The 9801-nt window shown below is 47.0% G+C and overlaps 1 protein-coding gene across 2 annotated transcripts; it reads left to right on the top strand.

The window, feature by feature from the left end:
• Positions 1-6024: 6024 nt before the first annotated feature.
• On the top strand, positions 6025-9515 carry LOC135902998 (uncharacterized). Of its 2 annotated transcripts, XM_065433328.1 has the most exons (4): positions 6025-6164; positions 7493-7646; positions 7704-8191; positions 9133-9515. In XM_065433328.1, exons 1-3 carry the CDS (start codon positions 6153-6155, stop codon positions 8186-8188), a joined length of 651 nt encoding a protein of 216 aa, XP_065289400.1. In that variant the 5' UTR covers positions 6025-6152; the 3' UTR covers positions 8189-8191; positions 9133-9515. The 2 variants fall into 2 exon arrangements, with proteins under 2 accessions (XP_065289400.1, XP_065289399.1); XM_065433327.1 differs by having other exon boundaries at positions 7493-8191.
• Positions 9516-9801: the final 286 nt, after the last annotated feature.

The raw sequence follows: 9801 nt of genomic DNA, 5'->3' as shown, positions 1-9801 counted from the left end.
CCCTGCAGAGGTCCCCGTCAAGCCCGCTCGCTGAGCGCACTGCGGCTGGTTGATGACAACCGTATTCGGGTTGTTCGCCGCGTAGTAGGCACAACAATTGGACATAGTAGCCTCTACCTGAACATACAAAAATCAAGGAACGTGTTCTGCGACGACCACTTTCGGCGAAAGTGTCGCCTCGCCGGAAGTACCGCCGTGGGGCGCGCGCTGATTGGCTGGTTGAGCCAAATCGGATGAGCTGATTGGCTGGTCGAGCACTTGAGGCACTACTATCGAACGCGATAGTATCGCCGAATACGTCCCCAAATTTGAAGTGCGCGCCACGGTGGCGGAGCGTTGTGGGCACGCCCCGTTCCAGTGCAAGCTACTGCAAACGCAGCTGGATCACCACGAAGGGGGTCAAAGGAGATGATTGATTGCCAATAACTCCGCTTCTGCAGAGCGTATTGCGTTTTTTTTTTTCCGCTGCATAATATTTCTGAAATAGTCTAGTTTAGCTTCAAATGCATTCCTCCACTTCGATAAAAGGTGTTCCAGGGGCCCTTTAAACATGATTCATACAGGAATCAATGGACGAGAAAGGGTTAAGAGGAGTATAAATGCACTTAGGTGACAAAGGACTTACAAAGTAATATATACTTTCTTTTTTTAATATTTGCTAAATGAAATCAACAATACATTGCAGTCACTTGTGCATCACCACAGATGCGCGAGAATATACGTATCGCTGTTGTCAGTGGTTAGTTCAGCGCTGGTCCTGTGTGTCCCTTTTCTCCTTGTCGCCGTCTCATTTGCGCTGCAGTTATAAATAATATCAACCAACTCGCCCAGTTTTACACTCTGCTGCCTTATCTCAGTAATGCCACTAATTATCGCCCATCTCAATATCGGAAACGGCCAACATTTGAAGGCATAAAACTAAACGCATCAAAAAGATGAGAATTGGCCCAAGTTGTAACCTATGTCATGAAACCACGAAATGTCGTAAGAACTACCCAATGAATGTATATAGACGCCCTTTTCTTTCTCTTTTTCTTCGAGCGCAACATTTAAGTGTGCGTACATTTCTCGTGGGTCTCCAGCTATTACGTGTCTGCAAAATGCATCACACAGTCTCTTTTAATTGATTATTCCTATAAAGACGAAGAATAACTTTATTAATTTCGAACTTTTGTTCAAGGATTCTAATTTGTATTTGAATCTTCGTATCTATACGTCCTGTTGTGTTGGCCTTCCGTAGTGGGGTTCTTGGCTGTCGTCAGTTGCAACCGCGAGATTAAGCGTTATAGGGAGCTCCATCATCGCCGAAACGCTGTTTACTTGTTGGCGGATTAGTCGACCAACCACATCTCGAGGGTGCAGGCCAAATTTCGTGCTTTCTTTAAAAAAAAATCATTTATCTTCACATTGGAGGGCATAGATGGTGACGACGAGCGCCTGTGTCTAGCAAAATATATGCGATAATCTGCGCATATTTGCGAAATCTATTGTACGCTATTTTGTATACGGGTAAGAAAGGTAGAATTGTTTGTCTAGCATTATCTACACAAAAGGTGGCCGAAGTCACGTTGTAACCCTGTTATCAGGATTACAGCGTCACCATAACCATATGCTACCCCCTCCTCCCTCCCCTCGCAACCGTTATAATGCAGAACCTTTGAAAATATATCCTTCATAAATTTTTTAATACATTATAGAAGTAGCAAGGTTTCTTTTCCCCAGAGTTACGCTGTATACAAAAAAGTTGTCAGAACTAAGCGTGTTTCAAGGGCATTTTGTTCCACACATTTTGCGTTTTTAAGCGGCAAATTATTTCGAAGTGCAGTCAGGAAAATATTACTAATGTCGTGTGTCGAATCCCTTTGTTGTGTTTTATGCATTCATAAAATAAATTTCTTTAAAACACGAGCTGCTTAGGTATGGAGGAAGCAAAGGGCCTCGTAGTATAAAAATGCTAGTGCATGTTGCGTCAGGTATGCAAATGCCTCTTTTGGTACCCGACTGGGCTGCTGCGACCGCGTACTAGCGCGGTTCTGGTTCTCTGGCGCTCCCCGATTGCAACAAACGTGGAGAAGGGGAACCGATCGCGCCCGATTTTTGTTAGTCACAGCCATCATGACCTTAAGCGCGTCAAGAAAACAATTTTTTTTCTTCTTGTGACTACTGCAGAACTTCGATAAAGTGGAAGACCTGATGGCACAACTGCCACCCTTGCAAGTATAGTGCTAAGGCGTTAGCATCTCGGCGCCCCAGCGTGTAGACCGAAAGATACAGCTCAGAAGGAAGCATACATTCGCAATTTGACAAGAAAATTGGCCTGTATCAAGACGGATGTCTTGCGCCCCACTGCCGCAAATGGACCCGTGGAAATGCACGCATTTCTTCCCTGAGGTGTTGGCTCGGGCGAAGAGTTCTTCCTTCCGCACCCTTCACGCATACATGATGGCTAATGCATATATATATATATATATATATATATATATATATATATATATATATATATATATATATATATATATATATATATATATATATACGGCTGTATTTTTTGTTTAGCTTAATCGCCCTTTGAAGACAAGAAAGCAGCAGCCAGCGAAGAGTGAAAAGGAAACATCCGCAAGACTTTTCTACTTCATTTTGTTGCCGTAACCGCAGTGTTTCAACCAGCGCAAATGACACGTACGTATCCCTGTCATAAACCTGCGCGGTCTGAAAAGCAGTTTTTCTAGAACTATTTCTTAAAGTGTCTTACCTTCATATAGGTCACTTTTGTTACTCAGCCTCATTTTTTTTTTATTTTGCCATACCTGTGTCGTAAAACGCTGACAAATGAAACGGCCACTTCTAAAAAAATCGATAAGGAACCGGAATACGGTAGGCTTCAGCTTCGAGTACAGGAGTTTCTAAGATCATTGAACGCTTGAAAATTGTCATGTAGCGATGCTAAACGATTCGCACGCTGTAAAAGTCATCACCATCTATACTTCCGTACAATGTTTAGGGATTGGGATTATTTGCTCGAAATTAATTGTCTAGATCTTACATGTGCGAATAACGGCCTCATAGTGAACGAAAACTTAGCAGGAAATGCAAGTAAGCCTAGGCCATTCAACGCATTTTGTATACATGTCAAATTATCGGCAGATGAGGAAGGCTCAACACTACGTGTTTAAATATGCCATAAAGCTGTCTCTTGAAACCAGAAACTACTGCTAAGAGGCTCACCACAGTTATCCGACACTCCACGCCGCATCAAGACAGCACGCGCAAAGCTGCCACGTATGCGTCCTTTGCTCATTGCTTTTAGTATACTACAAGTATCCAGCAGGTAATGTGTGACAACATTAAGTGAATTATTTTTAGACTCCCTCTAGAACATCCAACGTACCCATGTACTCCATAAATACATTCCTCACTCCCTCACCTCCGCACCTGGATACACAAGGGGGATACACTCATGGGATTACCCGACGCTATTCGGTGTACAACAGTTTCTTTGTAAATTAAGTAATAAATCAAGCAATAGGCAATTTTAAAAAATAACAAAAGTCATTCAACGAAAAGATAGAATAGAACCAGTATACCCGCCACGGTTGTTTATGGCTACGGCGTTGCGCTACTAAGCATGAGGTCGCAGGTGAGGTACTGAGTGAAGTAGTCTAAACAGGTTTCTGTGACGGGAAAACGGCCCCGCGGCAGCTCAGTTGGTAAGAGCATCGCACGCGCAATGCGAACACGTGGGTTCGTATCCCACCTGCGGCCAGTTGTTTTTTTTGTCATTCACTTTCATTTTCCATTCATTTATCATTCCTTTAAACGAAATAAGAGCTACAGGTAATTTCCCTGTGCTGTCATGGTTTTGTGTTCTTTTTATGATATGACTAATAAAAATGGGGCCCCTCGGTTTCCGTACTTCTCGTGCATATATATATATATATATACCTAGCTGGCCACAACTTGCACAACTTAGGAGGCGACTTCTACTTCTGCACGGTGTCGCCTGCCTTCACTTATGCTTCTGAAAAGAAAACACACACACACACACACACACACACACACACACACACACACACACACACACACACGCACACGCACACGCACACGCACACGCACACGCACACACACACACACACGCACGCACGCACGCACGCACGCACACACACACACACACACACACACACACGCGCGCGCGCGCACGCACACACACACACACCATTGAAGTGGACACATTATATGATATACTATAGGCTGCAAACACCAGCTCTAATTTGGCTCTGACACCTAAACCCCAGTCACTGTACGAATAAATACTGCCACAGCTAATGGCCGACTTGAACCTGAAGCCACGATATTTTTCTATTCACTTTCGTATCAAGGTGATTAAAAAGAAAATGTTAACGTTCTGTTTCGGTTTCGGTTTACGGGAAAGTGGCGGTTCTTCCGTTTTCTGTATTCAACCGTCGATTCAGTTCTGGCCTGACGCCGTTGCTCTCTTTTACGTACATTGCCTATCGCCGCCAGCATCACCATTCATTTAGTGACACGAATCCTGATCACTGCCATAGCCCTTTCTACTTTACCCCGTTTACGTCTACCACATTCTTATTTGGTCCTCATCACCGCGCACGTACGTCACTCCTGCTGTTACCGAATTCATTGAATTGGCCCTCAGCTTCACACTATGCTCATTCTTATCTTCCCTGTTTCTGCTCTTTTATCCGCACACGTGTGCCACTCGATATCACCATGCACAAGCGATAACTCCTCCCAAGGAATGTGGGTGCTCGTGTGCACATTCTACAGCCTGGTAATGAAACTCATTTCTCCCGCAGCAAAGCTTTTCGTGAGTTAGCTCTAGAAGATTATCTTGCCCGACTAAACACTTCTCTATTGCCTCCGTCACCAGGCGGGTTGCTATATTTGATGAAGTTGTTGATGGTGCGATTCGTTCGCAACATTGTTGTACCTTTTGAAGTTGTGAAGAGCCGCGTGATGGCCGCTCCAAGTGCATGACGGATCAGCATCTCTAGAATCGTTCGATAAAGTGGTACAAGGACTGCCGTCTCGTAATTGGGCGTCCTTGCGGCCGTACGAATTGTCCGAAATGAATGACACGCCAAAGGTATAATGCAGCCCCAAAGAGGTGGTCTGCAAGGTCTCCGGATAGGTCTTATTGTCAAATGCCGCTAACTGCATTCGCCAAACACGAAAGCAAGTCCTGTCCTCTTCAGGACCGACAGAAATGTTGCGTTGTATCGGTGCAACGAAACCGAAAAGCGTTTTTCGATCTGCGGGCACATAATCTTCGCGTCGCCTAATGAGCGCTGTGGCCAGCTTTATGATAAACGCATTAACCGAGCATGGTTTCATCTGGTAGCACAGTAGTGAAGGCGCACTCTCTTGCAGCATTTGCCTTCGCAGTAATGGTATACATCGCAACAAAATAATAGCGGCTTCGACGGCAGCGCGCAACTGCACTCCCTTTCCCCGAAGCGTAGCGCCGCGGACGCCGAAGACGAATTGGGGAACGCCAGGAAGTCGTCACTGGAGGCGGCCAAACAAGCGGCGGCGAGGCCCGGCCCTCCTCTCCGGCGAAGGAGCGGCCCCCGCCTCGGTTGCAGGTATAGGGTACGTGCCACTGCGCCTTCTGATATAACTAGCAAAAGCGGAATGCACACGCACGCACGCACGGACTCCCATAGCGAGGAGGAGAGCGACGGCATAAACCGCGAGTTATTTTCCGCAGCTTCCGAGGCGGCTTTCTCTTTCGCAGCTCTTTTTGCTAATTCGCCGGACCGCGCTTCCTTCCTCCGCGGTCTAAATCAGAACGGCGCGATCGGCGGCGAAGCAAAACACAAGCACCGTGCGTGGCAGCTCCTCTCTGAAGACAGGTCTTGAGAGAAGGCTCTGGACTCACCGAGGTCGTCCTGTTCCGTCTCTTCTGATGATGCTGCTCTGCCGCTGCCGCTTTGTGTTTTGCTACTGGCGCTCCCTTTCAAAGGGAATGGCGCGCGATGTCCTGCGCACCTCCTCACTCCCGCACCTGTCCTGACGAACCACGTTGCGGGACCGTATATAAGGACCTAACGGTTCGATCGGCAGGCATAACGCAGCTTGCTCTCATCGCAAGGCACACAGCAGCCACGAGCAGCATGAAGTCTACGGTGAGTCCGGGCCTCGCCGTCGTACGGGACAACACGAGGGCTACGGCGTCCGTCGAGCTCGGCGTCGAGGGTTCCGCTGCGCAGAGCTTGGTGCCTAAAGGGTGGCAAAGACGCTTAAGGCGCCAACGCGGCCTGGAGCAGTGGATGTCACGAGTAGCCGCTGCGATGAGAATGCTTCCTTGGTGCAGGGACGCTGAAGAAACTATGGGTCGCTTATGTCAAGGCGCAGAATCGGAGAGCATCAAGCGTTAACTTAGTGCAAAACAGCCTTTCCCAGTGGTCTTGCAGATTGACAAGGGTGGTTGTACCGTCTATGATTGGCAAGCACGGCTAATGAAATTATATTAATTACTCCAGGGCTCAGGTGCACTAAGTAACTTTTCTAACGAAGCGCGACAAGTCTTTCTCAACAGGCATTAGAAGTGTCAAACGGGTTCCGCCACTCTACGTTTCTGTATAAGCTTAACTAAAATTAATACCGGAATTGGATTGTTGACTTAATAAGACCTGATTATGCAGACTGCTGTTATAACGCACAACATTATGTGCTGTTTGAGATGCACAAAATTTATTATTCGCGTGTTCTGCTTCCACGAGAACAAGATTCAAATTCAAAGTGATAAACCCGGAGTCATCTGTACACAAAATGTATATGATATGACCGCATTACTGCTATAATACCTAAGTGAACTGACGTCATTAATTTTCACTGTGTTGTCTTGTAAAATGGCGATACGAACAGAAGGTGAGAGTGCAGTTCACATTGGGATATAGCGTACTATTAATATATTAGGCAACATTGAGTGAAAAGTCCCAGGAAGTAGCAGGACACAAGAACAGAGAGAGTAAGATTTCGCACTATGGGAGCGCGTGGTACACAATAAGCCGCACATATCTGACCACATGTGTTGCTTATTGTTACAAGCTAGTTTCAACCTGAGTTGCAGACCTAGGCGTAAAAACTACCAGCACATAATCTCTAGCACTAAAGGCTCTACTGAATTTCGGCAGCGTACAGGATAAGCAAGAGGAACTAAGTTTGCTGAGAGTCTCACCCTTTTTCTTTTAACTTCTTTCCGCCCTTCTTACAGCACTCCAGCTCCCTTTATGTATATAGGAATAACAGTATATACGAATAAGGAAATCACTAATTGTCAAAGGGACAGAGTAGCCCATCGTGTCCCGAATCGTCTACTTTTGAAAGGACTTCGTATACTCAAAGACCACTATACCTGTAACCACGACATCGCAGCTTTGAGAATACATACACGTCTTAGAGTGTGAGTAGTGTGTGCAAGAACAGTGCCTGAAAGGTTCTTTCGTCGCAGGCTCTCCTTTGCGGTCTCCTGCTAGTCAACGCCGCTAAAGCTGGCTTCCTAGGCGGAGGTGGCGGCGGTGGTCTCGGAGGCGGCGGATACGGCGGCGGAGGATACGGCGGCGGAGGATACAGCGGCGGAGGATACGGCGGTGGTGGCTATGGCGGTGGTGGCCTCGGCGGAGGATACAGCGGCGGAGGATACAGCGGTGGTGGCTATGGAGGCGGCGGCTACGGAGGCGGTGGCTATGGAGGAGGTGGCTACGGCGGCGGAGGCGGCCACACATCCACCTATCTGGTGCGCACCGTGAGCAGAACGCACGGTGGAGGCGGCGGTGGCCTCGGCGGCGGGTACGGTGGCGGCCTCGGAGGTTACGGAGGCGGAGGCTACGGCGGTGGAGGCTACGGCGGCGGAGGCTATGGCGGCGGCGGATATGGAGGCTACAGTGGCGGCGGATACAGCGGTGGACTTGGTGGCTTCGGAGGTGGTGGCTACGGCGGTGGAGGATCTGGTGGCGCCGCCAAGGTGATCATCATCAAGGGAGGAGGAGGAGGCGGAGTCGGCGGCGGACTCGGCGGCGGATACGGTGGATACGGCGGCGGCTTGGGAGGACTGGGAGGAGCCAGCTACGGCGGAGGCGGATACGGTGGGGGTGGATATGGTGGTGGCGGATACGGTGGCGGGGGCCACCACGGCGGCTGGCACTAAGCGGTAAGATGGCGTGTAGCAACGTGCTCACCTCTGATTCTATACCAGCATAAGCGCATGACCCAGCTCTTTCGCTTAAGCTAACACAAGAAATGAAAACGTAGAGCTACTTCAGAATGTGGAATTACCTTTTCCTTAGTTTTTTTTTTTATTTTACGAAACTCAAATGTTAACAATGTAGTTAAAGAGGAGGCCACCTTTAGGAGGTCGCCCATTAAGTGTTTCTTGATAGTAAGATAATGCGGTACCTAGCTTAAAAGTTAATAATCTTAAGTTCAACCTAAAATGTATCACTGAGCTTCGGTCGTTACACTCGTGCTGCAGTTTCAGTTTCAGCCTTTACCAGTTTGCCGCTGATGACCCCGTGAGTGTGACGAATCCGAAATAACATACATTTCGCAGGGGGATAACGATGCTCACTGGCTTTGTCTGCAAGTTTAGTAATGGTTCACTGTAAGTTCTGCATGTTAAGTTTGCTCACGCACAAAATACAGCCATAAAAAGTGTCAGTGCACCGAACACCCAAACCTAGCATCCAGCAATGCCATTGTGTATGCAGCAGGCGTCACTACACCCCGCAGTAATTAAACTAGTAAACAAAAGCCCCGCATCACCCCCCGGCCTTTGTTAACAGTTTCAAATTCTATCCCATTAGGAAATAATTATCAACGTTGTCTGCTTAGAAAATCACAGCGTAGAAAGCACAATTTACATTCATGGTTATTTAGAATGGCCAATTAGTTGGGGAAGGATGCACAAGTGTTGATTGATGCAATGTCATTGTGCACATAATTTGTAGGCCACGCACGTATACTTCCGAAATTACTTGACACACACAAAAAAAGCGATTGCAATAACCATTCATATAATTTAAGCTGCCGATATTCACCTCACAGATTCAAATGTGATTGCCTTCTGTTTCTTTTTTTCTTTTCGCTTTCTAGAATGCAAGTGCAGTTAATGAAATGACAGCCAATCCAGCCAGAGCATTCGCCACCCGGCAGGGGTAGCAGCGGCCACTTTATGAAGATGAGCAGACCAGACCTCGCAGATTCCAGCGTGGATTGGCCATCGTATTGTTGTTTTCGTTGTTGTTCGTTGTTGTTGATTCATCCTACGCCGTTAACAGACTGAGTTCCACCAAACGAAATCTGCAGCTTGCCTTGCATGAAAAATATAGCAGGAGGCAACTCGGGCTTTCTTGTCACACATGAAGATTCTTTAGCCTGCTCCGCTGATATCGATTTCATGGTGCTGCTTGTACAGAGAAGTGTGAACTTATCATGAGTTGAATAAAAAATAAAAAACAACTTTTTTGTTAAGAGCATTTCGTCACCATACGCCTTGACTTCCTCAAAATGATGGCCTAGACAAGCTGTGCATGTTAATTCGAAAAGTCAACACGTATGTCTGTGCTAAACCTCAAAGAATAGCATATATAACATTCATGCGGCACAATCAGGGCAGCTAGGCTGACACGAACAACATTAGTTGCCAGAATCACTTCATTCAGTAAAAAAAAAAAGTTTGGTGTAAATTCACACCTTACTTCCTTCCGCTCCTTCGCATAGACATTATGGCAACAGCAAATCAGAATGAAACAACGTGTGTGA

Source organism: Dermacentor albipictus, chromosome 1 (genome assembly GCF_038994185.2).
Source record: "Dermacentor albipictus isolate Rhodes 1998 colony chromosome 1, USDA_Dalb.pri_finalv2, whole genome shotgun sequence".
Taxonomy (NCBI): domain Eukaryota; kingdom Metazoa; phylum Arthropoda; class Arachnida; order Ixodida; family Ixodidae; genus Dermacentor; species Dermacentor albipictus.
Note: the sequence above shows the minus strand (reverse complement) of the source record. Positions and strands in the feature narration are given on the sequence as shown.